Raw genomic sequence first — 17,549 nt, 5'->3', positions numbered from 1 at the left:
CACAACTATGACAGTATTCAGCAAAACAAATAAACTGAGTTCTGGGAAATAGGTGCCATTGAGCACACAGTGATTTGAGCTGAAATATGCCAGGTCGAATCAAAAGCACTGCCACAATTTATCACAGCCTTTGCTTTTCTGAGCTGCAAAACACTAAGCTATACAAATCTTTTCATAACACAGGCAGATATCTTACTAAAATAAAATATGATATGCACATATAGAGATATTTTCTATTTACAGCACCTTAAAACAATATGTTTTTCATATATGGATATTTTTACAACTAGCCATGGATCTTAATTTTGCACAGTTAGTAAATTATGATTAATCAACATTTTTAAACCTATTTTTCACTGTACGTTTCATTTTACAACACACATTTTCTATCAAAGTGTACACAATACTATGCAGGCATTTATCATTAAAATGCCAAAGTCTTTTTCCCAGCGTAGCAGAGTTCAAAACTAGAGAGCATAAGTTTAAGATGAGAAGGGAAAGATTTAAAAGGGGCTTAACGAGCAACTTTTTCATGCAGAGGGTGGTGTGTTTTTGCATGAGCTGCCAGAGAGAGTGGTGGAGAGAGGGTTTTGAGGGATATGGGGCAAATCCAAAATGGGACTAGATTAATTCAGGTTTTTTGATCAGCATGGATGAGTCGGACCGAAGGGTCTGCTTCCATGCCAGACAACTCAATGACTCTCTAATTGTATCTATTGCCCATTAACATCCTTGTCAATACTCAGTTCAATTTCTATTCAAACAATTTGCTGCGTGATCTGGTAGAAATCTTAACCAGATACGATTACAAGAGCTGAATGTCAGAAGCAAGGTAAAGCTTGCTACTTTCAATAACAAAGAGCATTCCCTCAAGTAGATAAAATCCTTAGAATTTCAAAGAACATTCATTATTTACTCTTGAATAGTGTCTGTCTGCCTTATAGATCCCTGCCTTATTAAGCTGATGAATGATGAATGTTGATTGTACTATCTACTATCCATGGGAAATACAACAACAGTTTATCAAGCCTACTTTATCACCTCTCAGATCTGTAAATTCCATCACTGAGAAGCACAAGAATAGTAATATTATGTTAAAAATCACACACCAGGTTATAGTCCAAAAGGTTTATTTGGAAGTACTAGCTTTCAGAGTGCAGCTCTCCATCAGGTAGCTTTGGAGGAGGATCATAAGATACAGAATGTATAGCAAAAGATCATAGTGCCATGCAATTGAAATGATATATTGAACAAACATAGATTGCTGTTAGATCTTTCATCTTTTAGAATGGGTGGTAGGTTTCAGTTCATTAATATGTAAATCCAGGAACTTCTTTTAAGTCACATTCTCGAGATAATTTAAGGTTTTACAAAAATAAAAATGACATCTCAGCTCAGATAATTAATAAAGGTGTGAGGTTAGAGTCTGTCTGTATCCCAATCTTATGTCAGACTGGTTCTATTTCCAAAGTAGGAATTTATAAAATGTTCAAATTTTTTTTTTGGACTTGGTCTGTGTGTGTGGCTTTCCTGTATACCTTTGTGGTAAATTCTCCGTTCGGTGTTCTCTGTACCATCACGTCTAGGAATGGGAGTTGATTGTCCTTTTCTTCCTCTCTAGTGAATCGGATTCTTGTGAGTGTGGCGTTGATGATCCGGTGTGTGTTCTCTATTTCTGTGTTTTTAATGATTACAAAGGTATCATCTACATATCTGACCCAGAGTTTGGGTTGAATTTGCGGTAAAACTGTTTGTTCTAACCTTTGCATTACCACTTCTGCTATGAGTCCAGAGAGGGGTGAGCCCATGGGAGTGCCGTTGATTTGTTCATATATTTGGTTGTTGAATGTGAAGTGTGTTGTAAGGCATAAGTCCTGTAGTTTGAGTATGCAGTCTTTGTTGATAGGTTCCCTGTCTTGTCCGTTCTGTATGCCCAGCAGGTTGGCTATTGTTTCTCTGGCTAGGGTTTTGTCGATAGAGGTGAACAGTGCCGTTACATCGAATGAGACCATAGTTTCTTCGTTGTCTGTGTGTATGTTTCTGATGATGTCCAAGAATTCCTGTGTTGACTGTACAGAGTGTCTGGATCCGCTGATCAGGTGTTTCAGTTTCTGCTGTAGTTCTTTAGCCAGTTTGTGTGATGGTGTCCCTGGTAGTGATACTATGGGTCTGAGTGGGATATTTGGTTTGTGCACTTAAGGTAGTCCATAGAATCTGGGGGTGTTGTTGCTTTCAGGTTTCATTCTCTGTAGGTCAAACCTGGTTATCTGTCTTTTTTTTGTAGGTTCCTCAGTATGTTGTTCATCCTATTGGTGAGCTGTGGGGTGGGGTCAAACTCTCTCTTTTGATAGGTGTTGGTATCTACAAGTAGTTGTTGCACTTTCTGCCTTTGTCTGCTGGTAGTATGATTACATTCTTATCGTTTCTTAGTGTTTTTAGTGCTTCCCTCTCCTTGGTGTTGAGGTTATGTGTTTGTCTTTTCCTTGTTATCAGGGATACAATACTTTATCTCACTGTTTGTTGTGTCTCTTCTGTCAGTCCATTGTTTCTGAGTGTGCATTCTAGTGCTGCTAGGAAGTCTGCTGTCTTGGCGTCCCTGTGGTTGTAGTTGAGTCCCTTGGCTAGTATTGTTCTTTCCGTGTCTGTGAGCTGTCTGTGGGAGAGGTTTCTAATCCAGGAGTGTGTTGTGGTGTCCTCTCTGATGTGTGTTAGTTTGGCCATTTTTTCTTTTAGTGCTGTTTTTTTGTGTGGTCCTGTTCTGTACTATGGTGATGGCCTATGGGCGAGAGATTTATAAAATGTCATATGAATTGACTGCCTGCAGGTTGTGTACTTTTTGGGCAAAAATAGAATGTATCTGCAAATACAAATTCACCCCATCGACGTGTGTGTGTGTGTGAGAGAGAGAGCTTGGTAGAATGTGTGCGTGAATATGACTGTGTGTAAGTCTGTGAGATGGTGTGAGTATAGATGGTGTGTGTGCATGGTTGTGAGTGTGGGGTTTTTTTGTGTGTGTGTCTGAGAGACAGTGTGTATATGAGAGAGGGTCTACGAAGAGTGTGTGTGTGTGTGTGTGTGTGTGTGAGAGGGCGTATAGTGTAGTAGGGTCACCTGTAGTGTGACATGAACCCAGAGTCTTGGTTGAGGCTATCCCCATAAGTCAAACCTCACACCTTTAATATATTGTCTGAGCTGAGATTCACCTTTTTTTAATATAAAACCTAAAGTTATCTTGAAAACATGACTCAAAAGAAGTTCTGAGATTTGCATATTAATGAACCAAAACCTGCAACCCATTCTAAAAGATGAAAGACTTAACAGCAATCTAAGTTTGTACAATATCTCATTTCAATTGCATGACACTGTGATCTTTTGCTATAAATTCTGTGTCTTATGATCCTGCTCCACAGGTATCTGATGAAGGAGCAGCACTCCGAAAGCTAGTACTTCCAAATAAATTTGTTGGACTATAACCTGGTGTGTGATTTTTTAACTTTGCTCCCTCCCAGTCCAACACCGGCACCTCCAATTTTCCAGGAATATTGTGGGAACACCATCACCTCCAATTTTCCCTGAAAATCACACACCATCCTGACTTGGATATATCACAAGGATCATAATGATTGTGATTAATAATGATTATGGAAGAAGAGTCTGCCTCTATATTAGAGAGACCAGAAATAGAAATAAACATAACCTGTGCAAGCTTGTCTAGAAGTAAATTTGAAAATTACTTCCCTGTGTTATTTCATTAGCCCCATGGTCAGGGCTTTTCAAATCTCAGTCACTTCTAGAATTGCTATCTCTAATGTGTCCATTGCCGATCTCCTACACTCTATTCCAAATCATGCAAAGTTTCATTGCCCACATGCCGATGTGACTGTTTATGCCGATCCTTGCTGACCTTGTTCTACTGGAAAGGGATTCAGCATCTCCTATTGGCCAGTGAGTGAGCTTTTGTCAGTGTTTCCAGTGTTGTTAGCCTGGACTGCCACAGAGGTCTGAATCCCTTTCCCCTGTTTTGACCACACCCTGGCTGATGTTTATTATGATTATGGACAGATTGATTTAACAAGATTTATTTAAAACAATACCTTCCCCAAGGGCTCCTTTCTCCAAGATGCAAATGAACTTTTATTTTAAAAGAACCCAGCCTTTCTTGAATTAACAAAATGAGTGTCTTTGCTAATTATTAAATGAGAGAAGAATTGGTTACCCAGTGCACAGACACTCAGATTAAAAATAACATGTGAGTCCAAAAAGATACTATTTTGATTGGAGACACCGGTGTTGGACTGGTGTGTACAAAATTAAAAATCACACAATACCAGGTTTATTTGGAAGCACTAGCTTTTGGAGCACTGCTCCTTCATCAGGTGGTTATAGGAGCAGCACTCCAAAAGCTACTACTTTCAAATAAACCTGTTGGACTATAACCTGGTGTTGTGTGATTTTTAATAATATTTTGAGATATATGGACAGTTGTGAATTGTTTGTGAAGAACAGACAGTTGGATATTGTGGAGGTTATTGTTGACATTGGTAGGAGAACGGTCAGCTGCACGATCCTTAGTTTTGCAGATTGTTTGAAAATCTGTAGTTCTGATGCCTGATAATATTAAATTCCAGCAATGAGAGTTATTTGTTGTTGTGTTTCTATTGTAACTGGTTTGCAGCACTCAAAATTAGGAAACAGGCCATTTGGCCCAACCCGAACCTCTGAAGACTAACCCACCCAGACCCATTTCCCTCTGAATGATGCACCTAACACTATGGGCAATTCACCTAGCCTGCATATCTTTGTGACTGTGGGAGGAAACACATGCAGACACGGGGAGAATGTGCAAACTCCACACAGACAGTCGCCTGAGGCTGGAACCAAACCTGGGACCCTGATGCTGTGAGGCACCAGTGCTAACCTCTGAGCCACCATGCCATCCCTTACTTACTTTTCAATATCTGCTCTTGTGTATTTTTCAGAAGGGAAAACACGATGTAGCTGCAGTTTGGGATATCATTCACTGGGGATGGTTTGCTATTGAATAGAGTGTCATCAGTCTCTTGTTATCTTTGTAGTCACAAGCGATCACAACTCAGTCTGTTTAAAGTTTCTTTGACAATTTTGGTGTTACATCTTATCAGTCTCTCTTTCTCTCTCTCTCTCTCTCTCTCTCCAGACAAACATTTAATTTATATTGACAACCTCTTTTTGGTTATATCAACCTCCTTGAAAACTACATTTTGAAACTACGTATTAAAAATCTCAGTACTTTGTGATTCTACACTGTGGTTACAACACTTGACCTTTTCCAAGATACAAGGTCCATTCCCATTTCACTTTAAAGAGTGAAAAGAATTGAATATATATAGCAGGCACTCTCACAGTACATCCATTCTCTCAGACTTGGCCAATATTATTTTCAATTCTAACTGGGTCTTTAAATGTTCTGCAGGGGATTTACAATTACATTTGATTTCTAGGAAATGTGGGAGACTTTAATGTGTCATTGAAGAAGCAAGTTCTAACAGAATAATCTAATATTCTCGGTTTTTAACTTTTTCACAAACGTTAATGGGTGGTGGTCAGTATAGCCTGTGGTCCCTGTACCCATTCCAGTTATATATCTTAGAGTATTTGAGAGCCAATAATGAACTGAGGGTTTCATTCTCTACTGCGCAATACAATTTCTGATGTTTGTTTACTTTTTGGAGAAGTAGCCAATTGCTATCTCTGTTCTGGATTTATCTTCCTGAGGGAGAATAGGCCTTCCCTGGTGACACTTTGATGTTCGTTCAAAGTTTGAAGCTGATGCAGAGGCTCATTTGTAAAACAAGCCTTCAAGCTTTTCAAAAGCAATTTAATATTTCCCAGTCCAAAATACTTTTTTTTTTCAGTAGGAGGACCGTCAGCAATGCAGTAACAGTACTAAAGTATTAGATGAACATTTGGTAGGACTTATACATTACCTAGAACTTCATAATTTCCTATTTTGTTGTGGGAATGCAAAACTGTACTGCTACGTCTACCTTAGCAATGCTCAGCAATACTTAATCTTGACTAATAGGTGTCGAAGATTCATCACTTGTGCCCAAGTGAACTATTGCTTGTAAGATTGACCACCAGGTCAGCCGACTGTATTTTCCAGAAAATGGTTTCTAGTTGTTTTAACTGTGTTTCCCATGTTTTACAGTTCACTAGGAGGTCATCTAGTTAAACTATATAGATGCACCTGCCACTATCCAGTTCATCAGCCCTTGAAAGGTAATTGGGGCATATTAGAGTCCAAATAGCATTCAATACTGTATAACCCATTCAGAGTTATGCTCTTTTCAGACCTCTATCAAGATTTGGAGGGTAGAGGGCACCCGTTTTTGTAGGATATATTAGCTTGCACTGATGACTTACCCCTGATGAGACGATCAGGATGAGAGGCCCTGATGTTAATGGGGATGGGAAGGAACAGATGTAGATCTTCTTTTAGGCCTGAAGATTGGAAATTCCACAGGCATGAATTACAGGAGCTCATTATTATTTTCTTAGCCCATTTCCTGTGAGGCAGCTGGTCAGATTAACAATGGCCAACTGCTGGGCAAGAAAGCAATGGCAGGAAGCTGCAGATCTTTAGAAATGCTTCCGAGCAATTGGGAGAGAGTAGGATTTAGTCTGGGAGATGGCAACCGAGAGGTCAAGAGGTAAGATAAGGCTGAACAGGACAATCTGAAAAGAGTTGAAGGTGAAGGTTGAGGGGGCTGTCAGACTTTGCAGGAGGCTTGAGAAAATCTCTTGATATATGGCCGTTGTGATCGGTATAAATAAAAAGCTTTACTGGCCTACAAAGAGGGCTCTAAGGATTTATCTTTGGAGCTCTTGCCTCTGTTCATTCCTGGATTTCTCAAGCACAGATACCTCCAAGATTGACTTCCAGGGGGACACAAGTAGTTCTCAGACAGGCCAGGAGAAAATGAAGGTGAGGACTCATTTAGCGGAAGAGCCACAGGGTAGTGTAGCAGAAGCTGAATATCCACTTGATGGTAGTAATATTCCAGGGAAAGTGGAATTGGTTGGCGAACAGCCATTCCTTAAACAAAAGGGAAAAGTAAAGGGAGCATACTGAATGGCAGCCATTATTAGTGGAAACAGCTAGGGGTATATTAATGAGCTGTAAACCATGTTATCACTGGAAGATCAAAGGAACAACACCAAGTTTCAACTAATCCAATTAGATTGATGTAAAGTTCAATGAGCATGGGCTGTAGGATGCAAGTGCAGATATCCTATAGATTCATTGAGTTATAGAGATGTACAGCATGGAAACAGACCCTGTGGTCCAACTCGTCTATGCCGACCAGATATCCTAACATAATCTAGTCCCATTTGCCAGCATTTGCCCCATATCCCTCTAAACCCTTCCTGCTCATATACCCATCCAGGTGCCTTTTAAATATTGTACCAGTCTCCACCACTTCCTCTGGTAGCTCATTCCATACATGCACCACCCTCTGCATGAAGAAGTTGCCACTTCGGTCCCTTTTAAATCTTTCCCCTCTCACCCTAAACCTATGCCCTCTAGTTCTGGACTCCCTGACACCAGGGAAAAGACTTTGTCTATTTATCCTATCCATGCCCCTCATGATTTTATAAGCCTCTATAAGGTCACCCCTCAGTCTCTAACACTCCAGGGAAAACAGCCCCAGCCTAATCAGCCTCTCCCTGTAGCTCAAATCCTCCAACCCTGGCAATATTCTTGTAAATCTTTTCTGAACCCTTTCAAGTTTCACAACACCCTTCTGATAAGAAGGAGACCAGAACTGCACACAGTCTTCCAAAAGTGGCCTAACCAATGTCCTGTACAGCTATAACATGGCTTCCCAACTTCCATACTCATCAATAAAGAAAAACATACCAAATGCCTTCTTCACTATCCTATCTACTTGCGACTCCACTTGCACTCCAAGGTCTCTTTGAGATATTCCATAGGAGTCAAATGTGAGACTGTCACCCGCAGATCTTGCAGAATTCAACCTTGCAAAAATGTTCAAATTTGGTACATGTATTTTAGAACTGAAAAGTGAAAGTTAAAACCCAGAACGGTTCCCAAAGCAGATTTTGGACCCAGTTTAAGATCAAGCGAGTGCTTACAGATTGTATGTCTGATGTCATTCCTTTTTTTTGTTGTCAGTTTATAGTGATCTTGCAATATAGTGTTTGTCAAAAACAAAAAATAAATCTTGTTGTATTTGTTACCTCTGGTGGGGAGGAATGTGGTAGTCCATTTTTACCTCTATTAATATTTGACTTCACTCTTCTGATTTTAAAAAGCAGTGAACTTTCAGACATTAATTTTTTTGAAAGGAAAAATACTACTTAAGATAGCTGTATTGGTCACCTGAACAGTTTTAGCCAAATTCATGATACCATCAATGAACAAGAATCAGTTTGAACTGAAACTAACATTGTTATCAAAATGCATTAGAACTCAGATATACATTTCCTATTTGAGTTGCACGTTTCTGGAAGTTTCAAAAGTTTGGCTACAAGATGTCTGTAGGTTATCCAGCTTAAAAAAAAAATGAGGTGGTAAGAAAAAGCCAGGGAACTATAGACCAGTGATCCTGATATGGTGGGGGGAGTAGAAGTTGTTGGAGGGAATCCTGGGGGACAGGGTTTACATTATTTGGAAAGGCAAGGACTGATTAGGGATAGTCAGTATGGCTTTATGCATGGGAAATCATGTCTCATTAACTTAACTGAGTTTTTTAAAGAGGTAATGAAGAGGATTGATGAAGGCAGAACAGTGGACATGATCTATATGGAATTCAATAAGGAGTTTGACAAGGTTCCTCATGGAAGACTAGTTAGCAAAGTTACTTCACGCAGATTAAAGGGAGAACTAGCCATTTGGATACAGAACTGGCTTGAATGTAGAAGACAGAGGGTGGTGGTGGACAGTCACTTTTCAGAGCAGAAAAGTGAGACCAGTGCTGTGTCACGAGAATAAGTGCTGGGTCCACCGCTTTTTATTATTATATAAATGATTTAGATATGAACATAGAAACTTAGTTAGTACATTTGCAGGTGACAGCAAAATTGGAGATGTAGTGGACAGCGAAGAAGGTTACCTCAGACCACAGCAGGATTTTGATCAGATGGTCTAATGGGCTGATGAGTGGCAGATGGAGTTTAATTTAGATGAATGTGAAGTGCTGCATTATGGAAAGACAAATCAGGGCAAGACTTATACACTTAATGGTAAGGGTCTAGAGAGTGTTGCTGAACAAGAAGACCTCGGAACCTTGAAGACAAGGTTCATAGTTCCTTGAAAGTGGAGTCACAGGTAGATAGGATAGTGAAAAAGGCATTTGGTTTGATTTCCTTTAATGGTTAAAGCATTGAGTATAGGAGTTGGGAGGTCATGTTGCGACTGTACAGGACATTGGTTAGGCCACTTTTCAAAAATTGTGTGCAATTCTGGTATACCTCCTCCAGAAAGGATGTTGTGAAACTTGCAAAGGTCCAGGAAAGATTTACAAGGATGTTGCCAGGGTTAGAGGGTTTGAGCTATATGGAGAGGGTGGATTGGCTGGGGCTGTTTTTCCTGAAATGTAAGAGGCTGAGGGGTGTCCTTATAGAGGTTTACAAAATTATGAGGGGCATGGATAGGGTAAATAGACAAGGTCTTTTCCCTGGGATATGGGAGTCCAGAACTAGAGTGTATAGGTTTGGAATGAGAGGGTAAAGATTTGAAAGGGACCTAAGGGGCAACTTTTTTCACACAGAGGATGGTGCGTGTATGGAATGAGCTACCAACAGAAGTGATGGAGGCTGGTACAATGACAACACTTAAAAGGCATCTCGATGAGTATATGAATAGGAAGGGTTTAGAGGGATATGGACTAAATGCTGGCAAAAGTGACTTGATTAAGTTAGAATACCTGGTCAGCATGGATGAGTTGGACCAAAGGATCTGTTCCCATTCTGTACATCTCTATGACTCTAAGTGAATTGGTTTACAGGCAAACTGCTTTTGGGCAGAGCGGAGAGAAGAAAATGGATTTGTAACAGAACCTGAAGACAGTTTCTCTCAGTCTCTTGAAGCCAACACCTGGTAGAAAGTAAACCAGAGGAACATCCATTCATGGAGAACATGAAGACACCTACAAATTTTGTCGGTACTGAGGATACATGACATCAATTAATCAACTGTGGACTCAAATTAAAACCTAATATCTCAAGATCTAATGACTTCAAATTGCCATTCTTGATCTTCCTTTTTGTATTGGATACTTCTCCCTTCTGGATACCCAAATGGTATCTTCAATATTTCAATGGCTTACTGAATGTCACACTTGTCATCTTATGACCCTACTTGTAATGATCCAGTGACTCACGTAACATTTCCAACAAATTGAATTCCTCAAACATGCCTCAGTTAAGAATGGGCATGTCAGAACTAGCTTTTAGTTATGAAAAAAAATTCTCCCCAATCACCCTCATGTATGTTCACTCTGACGTTAAAGGTTTGTGCAATGCATCACTTACCTTGCTTGATGGCCAACTCTGCTCCCTTGGCCCCTTCTCCTGCAGCTGTTGTCGCAGTCATATACACAATGTAAACATCATCAAAACCAAGTGTCAGCCAATAAGTCCTCACAGTTGGATTTATGATATTATCTAACAAAGTACAAAAAAAATTTTTTAATGAACAACATAAATAAAAGCAAATTACAGCGGATGCTGGAATCTGAAACCAAAAGAGCTTTGACAAAGGATCATCCATGCTCTTTTCTTTCCTTACAGATGCTGCCAGACCTGCTGAGATTTTCCAGCATTTTCTCTTTTGGTTTTAATGAACAACATCGTGCACTTTGATCATTGAAAGATTACATATTTATTTATTTTCCGATGAATTCTAATCATGTCTATGCCATCAAAATTACCAAAACTTCTAATACTGGGGAAATACTAAATTCTGTAATCGTTCATTCTTCCTCCTTACTTTTTTGTTAAAAACCTGTTCAGTCACATCACCTCCTTTTGCCTTGCACCATCACTCGTGTAATCACAATCCTGCCATCCACATTACTACAAACATCTCATTCATTCTTTTCCAATCCCTTTTTTCCAGATTTTGTTTTTGTTTAAAAGCTTTGTCACTTTGACCTGAAACATTAAGCCTAATTTTAACATCCAAAAATGGACAGGTAGGAGTTAAATTTTAAACATTTCAAACTTAATTTCACCAAGTTTGGAACTTGTGACTTCTTGTTTTAACATTAAATTTTTTTAAAAAGTGGCTGTGAGCCATTTTTGTGAGCTGTGCCATTCAATCTGGTCTTGGCAGATCTTCTGCCTCAATCCAACTTCTAATTCTCTCTCCCCATTTCCATTGATTTCCTAAGTACATACATAGTGTGCTGCAGTAACTCACAACAGTTCCTTTGACAGCTCCTTCTGAATGCACAATCTTTACCACCTGGAAAGACAAGGACAGCAGATGCTTGGGAACACTGCCATCAAGTTTCCTTCCAAGTCATGCACCATCCCAACTTGGGATAATAATCAATGTTTCTTCAATGTCATTGGGTCAAAATCCTGGAACTTCCTTTTCAAAAACATTATGGAATTACCTATACAATTAGGTATTTTTAAAGTCATAGGTTTTAAATTTTGATGTTGAGAAACTTGGATATACTCATACAAAGAAAGTTAGAGTGCAGATACAGAAGTGACATGCTAGCTCAGTGGTTAGCACTAGTGCCCCACAGCGCCAGGGGCCTGGGTTTGATTCCATCCTCTGGCAACTGTCTGTGTGGAATTTACACATTCTCCCTGGCCTGCTTCCATAGTGTAGGGGTTCTATGATTTTATAAAAAAGGGCTGCAATAGTTCAAGATCACCACCAACTTCTTAAGGGCAATCAGGAATGAACAATGACCCTTAAATATACTCAACAATAAAACATTACCTTGTGAGATAGACAATTCCAAAGATTCACAAACTGTTCTTTGTTCTGAATGATCAACTTCTTATATTGAGCCTTATCCCATACAGTAAATTCTTCAGTCAAAACAAACAACCTCTGTCTACCTTATTAAATCCCTTCAGATTATAGATGTTTCAATTAGATAATCTCATTAGATTAGATTACTTACAGTGTGGAAACAGGCCCTTCAGCCCAACAAGTCCACACCGACCCGCAACCCTCCCATACCCCTACATTTACCTCTTACCTAAGACTATGGGCAATTTAGCATGGCCAATTCACCTGACTGTGGGAGGAAACCGGAGCACCCGGAGGAAACCCACGCAGACACGGGGAGAACGTGCAAACTCCACACAGTCAGTCGTCTGAGGTGGGAATTGAACCCGGGTCTCCGGCACTGTGAGGCAGCAGTGCTAACCACTGTGCCACCGTGCCGCCCATCATTCTTCTGAGCTCCAGTGAGTATAGACTCAAAGGTGTACCTATACATGGGGCAACCCATGTTCTTTAGGTTTTACTATTATGCTAACACTTGTAATTGAATACTGACACTGAATCATTTCTGAGAACAAATACCTGAAGATTTCATTTACAGAAAGCAATAAAATACATTCTAACACAATTGCAGACATGGGTATAGTTTGGACTCAAGCTCTGGGACGACTAATTAGCTTTCATTTTGGATTGCAAAGTACAGCAAGCAGACATTCAAGATGGAGCTTCTACCTTTATACAAGATACTGCCCTCTCAGTGATGCTGAATTGACACAAGAATATTGGATGCAACTCTGATGTAATCACTTAACTCTCTTAAAGCTATGTGCTTGCCTGATCATAGACTCATACAATATTACAATACCTTTCATTTCAAGAAGCAAATTAGTGCCCTTTGCTGCACCACCTCTAGAACAAGCATATCCTTCTTTTGAGAAAGTGCAAAAATGCACACAGCACACCAATTATGGTCTTCCAAAGCCCTTTACAAATATAGCATAAGTTCCTTATTCTTGTACTCCTATTACCTTGCAATAAGATCTTGTAACATTTGCCATTCTTTTACTTACTTTATCTGCACTCTAACTTTGTTCATTCTTTGTATAAGTACAGCCAATGTCTCAACGTCAAGACTTAAAACTTATGACATTTAAAAGGGTCTGCTTTTCTATTCTAATTACTAAAGTGAATAACTTCACACTTTCCTAGGTTATAATTTATTTGCTATAATGTTGGCCAGTCAGTTAATTGTCTCACTTTGCAGCATCTGTTCTCCTTACAGGTTACATGGCTGCCTAGCTTTGTTTCATCAAAGTCAACATTAGCATGGTGCTGGAAAAGCACAGCAGGTCAGGCAGCATCCGAGGAGCAGGAAAAATCGACGTTTCGGGCAAAAGCCCTTCATCAGGATTCCTGATTTAATCTTAACTCTAATCTCCAGCATCTGCAGCACTTCTGCCTTTGTTTCATCCAAGTCAGGCACATTATTCTGTCTTTTCAAAGTTAATAGATAGAATATAGCTAAGGTCACAGGACTGACCCTTGTGGCATTCCACTGGTTGTGGCCGGCCAAAACCTCCTATCTAGTCTTGTTCTTTCCTTTTGGTCCATTAGGCAGTCTTCCATACACATACATATATTTCCTCCAACTTTATATCTGGAAAATTAGCCTGGAGTGGTTACCTTCCCCAAAGTAACCATTTGTAGGATCTGTCTCTGAGAGACAAGAGTCAGATCCTATGAATGGTACTTAGGTCCCACTGTTGAATCCAGGATGAAGTGGTGTTCCTGAATACTGAACATCTTTGCTGTCTTTCCCATCCCTTCCTCAAGTATCAATACCATTTCTGGCAGCACAGTGGGTAGCACTGCTGCCTCACAGTGCCAGGGATCTGGGTTTAATTCCACCATCAGTCGACTGTCTGTGCGAAGTTTGCACATTCTCCCTGTGTCTGCATGGGTTTCTGCCAGGTGCTCCAGTTTCCTCCTGCAGTCCAAAGATGACTGAAGGATCTGTTTCCATGCCGTAAAATTCTATGACTCAATGTGCAGGTTAGATGGATTGGCCATGCTAAATTGCCTTTAATGTCCAGGGACTGCAAGTTAAGTGGATTAGCCATGGAAATGCAGGGTTACAGGGATTGGGTAAAGGTGTGTGTCTGGATGGGATGGTCTTCAGAGGGTTGGTACAGATTTGATGGGTCGAATGGCCTACTTCCACACTATAGTTATTCTATGATATTCTATGGTTAATAGTTTCTGTCTGTACAGAGTGTCTGACTTCCATTTTGATTTCAGATTTCCAGTATCCATGATTAGGAAGAAATTTTATCCAACAGAATTTTCAAAGAAATATTGTTTGCACCTTTTCCAAAGCTGTATATAAGTCAACGAATTACAGTATTAGTAGAACAACAAACTTTTTCCCATTATAGACAAGCTATGACAACTCTTAAGCCTGGCCTTCAGTGCATTATCAACTACTGGCAGCTGCATCTCAAATTTCTAAATTAGTTTAAAACATAGCACAGTAAGTCTCCCATACAAGCATTTCTCTATTAAAATGCTATGGCAAGTTGGTTGTTTAAAATAATTGTCAATTATAAGTTTGGATCAGGTGCAAAAATGAGAATCAGAAGTCAGGAATATCATGGATTCTAAACCCACTCCATAATTTGAGCAGGCAGCTACATCAATGTTGTGCTAAGCGATGCTGTTTTGTCAGGCGTACTATCATTTTTGAAATAACTAATCCCTGACCATATCTTTCACAACCAAGACTCCCGCCCACCCTCTGACGACCCCTTCTCCCGCCTCCAACACACCCCATCCACCTGGACACCCCGTGCAGGCCTCCTACCCGCCCTCGACCTCTTTATAGCCAACTGCCGCCGTGACATCAACCGACTCAACCTGTCCACCCCTCTCACCCACTCCAACCTCTCACCCTCAGAACGTGCAGCCCTCCACTCCCTCCGCTCCAACCCCAACCTCACCATCAAACCCGCAGACAAGGGAGGCGCGGTGGTAGTTTGGCGCACTGACCTGTACACCGCTGAAGCCAAACGCCAGCTCGCGGACGCCTCCTCTTATCGCCCCCTTGACCACGACCCCACCTCCCACCACCAAACCATCATCTCCCAGACCATCCAGGACCTCATCACCTCAGGGGATCTCCCATCCACCGCCTCCAACCTCATAGTCCCACAACCCCGCACCGCCCGTTTCTACCTCCTGCCCAAAATCCACAAACCTGCCTGCCCCGGCCGACCCATTGTCTCAGCCTGCTCCTGCCCCACCGAACTCATCTCCCAATACCTCGACACGGTCCTGTCCCCTTTAGTCCAAGAACTCCCCACCTACGTTCGGGACACCACCCACGCCCTCCACCTCCTCCAGGATTTTCGCTTCCCCGGTCCCCAACGCCTTATTTTCACTATGGACATCCAGTCCCTGTACACCTCCATCCCCCATCACGAAGGACTCAAAGCCCTCCGCTTCTTCCTTTCCCGCCGCACCAACCAGTACCCTTCCACTGACACCCTCCTTCGACTGACTGAACTGGTCCTCACCCTGAATAACTTCTCTTTTCAATCCTCCCACTTCCTCCAAACTAAAGGAGTTGCCATGGGCACCCGCATGGGCCCCAGCTATGCCTGCCTCTTCGTAGGATATGTGGAACAGTCCATCTTCCGCAACTACACTGGCACCGCCCCCCACCTTTTCCTCCGCTACATCGATGACTGTATCGGCGCTGCCTCGTGCTCCCACGAGGAGGTTGAACAGTTCATCAACTTTACTAACACCTTCCATCCCGACCTGAAATTCACCTGGACTGTCTCAGACTCCTCCCTCCCCTTCCTAGACCTTTCCATTTCTATCTCGGGCGACCGACTCAACACAGACATCTATTATAAACCGACTGACTCCCACAGCTACCTGGACTACACCTCCTCCCACCCTGCCCCCTGTAAAAACGCCATCCCATATTCCCAATTCCTTCGTCTCCGCCGCATCTGCTCCCAGGAGGACCAATTCCAACACCGCACAGCCCAGATGGCCTCCTTCTTCAAGGACCGCAGATTCCCCCCAGACGTGATCGACGATGCCCTCCACCGCATCTCCTCCACTTCCCGCTCCTCTGCCCTTGAGCCCCGCTCCTCCAACCGCCACCAAGACAGAACCCCACTGGTTCTCACCTACCACCCCACCAACCTGCGCATACAACGTATTATCCGCCGCCATTTCCGCCACCTCCAAACGGACCCCACCACCAAGGATATATTTCCCTCCCCTCCCCTATCAGCGTTCCGCAAGGACCACTCCCTTCGTGACTCCCTTGTCAGATCCACACCCCCCACCAACCCAACCTCCACCCCCGGCACCTTCCCCTGCAACCGCAGGAAATGTAAAACTTGCGCCCACACCTCCACACTCGCTTCCCTCCAAGGCCCCAAGGGATCCTTCCATATCCGCCACAAGTTCACCTGTACCTCCACACACATCATCTATTGCATCCGCTGCACCCGATGTGGCCTCCTCTATATTGGTGAGACAGGCCGCTTACTTGCGGAACGCTTCAGAGAACACCTCTGGGCCGCCCGAACCAACCAACCCAATCACCCCGTGGCTCAACACTTTAACTCCCCCTCCCACTCCACCGAGGACATGCAGGTCCTTGGACTCCTCCACCGGCAGAACACAACTACACGACGGCTGGAGGAGGAGCGCCTCATCTTCCGCCTGGGAACCCTCCAACCACAAGGTATGAATTCAGATTTCTCCAGCTTCCTCATTTCCCCTCCCCCCACCTTGTCTCAGTTGGTTCCCTCAACTCAGCACCGCCCTCCTAACCTGCAATCCTCTTCCTGACCTCTCCGCCCCCACCCCACTCCGGCCTATCACCCTCACCTTGACCTCCTTCCACCTATCCCACCTCCATCGCCCCTCCCCCTAGTCCCTCCTCCCTACCTTTTATCTCAGCCTGCTTGGCTCTCTCTCTCTTATTCCTGATGAAGGGCTTATGCTCGAAACGTCGAATTCTCTATTCCTGAGATGCTGCCTGGCCTGCTGTGCTTTGACCAGCAACACATTTGCAGCCCTGACCATATCTGTCCATTTAGCTGATAACAAATTCCATTCTACCAGACAGCAGTTGATGGGGATCCAGCAACAAAAACTGCACATAAAATTAATCAGATTCTTGTACACCCAGATTTGCAAAAGCAATCCAAGAAAAAACTGCACCCAGAAAAAAAATGACAGCACTGTTTCCAAAGCTGAAGTTTTAATACTATTGCTGTCATATGGTCTTTATTTTGGAGCTAAAATAATTGACAATGCCAGTTTTGGGGACTAGAGGCTTTTCCTATGCATGACAGAAATGATGCAGGCAGCAAAACTTTGTCCTGCTTTCTCATCATAATGATGTGGTGTGCAGCCCAGATAAATAAACTGTTAACTGGTTGCATGGTCAGCAGGGGATTCAAATGTGTATGTGGTGAGCACAACTTACAGCTAGGTAAAAACAATGACTGCAGATGCTGGAAACCAGATTCTGGATCAGTGGTGC

General features: G+C 42.2%; 1 protein-coding gene across 1 annotated transcript in view; it reads right to left on the bottom strand.

The window, feature by feature from the left end:
• The window catches only part of LOC132818514 (interleukin-23 receptor-like), a 97,096-nt gene that overhangs the window by 22,630 nt on the left and 56,917 nt on the right, over positions 1-17,549 (bottom strand). The window contains exon 9 of the mRNA XM_060829575.1: positions 10,540-10,671. Within this exon, the coding sequence (XP_060685558.1) occupies positions 10,540-10,671 (132 nt within the window). The remainder of the gene's footprint in view (positions 1-10,539; positions 10,672-17,549) is intronic.

This window comes from Hemiscyllium ocellatum, chromosome 9, assembly GCF_020745735.1.
Source record: "Hemiscyllium ocellatum isolate sHemOce1 chromosome 9, sHemOce1.pat.X.cur, whole genome shotgun sequence".
Taxonomy (NCBI): domain Eukaryota; kingdom Metazoa; phylum Chordata; class Chondrichthyes; order Orectolobiformes; family Hemiscylliidae; genus Hemiscyllium; species Hemiscyllium ocellatum.
Note: the sequence above shows the minus strand (reverse complement) of the source record. Positions and strands in the feature narration are given on the sequence as shown.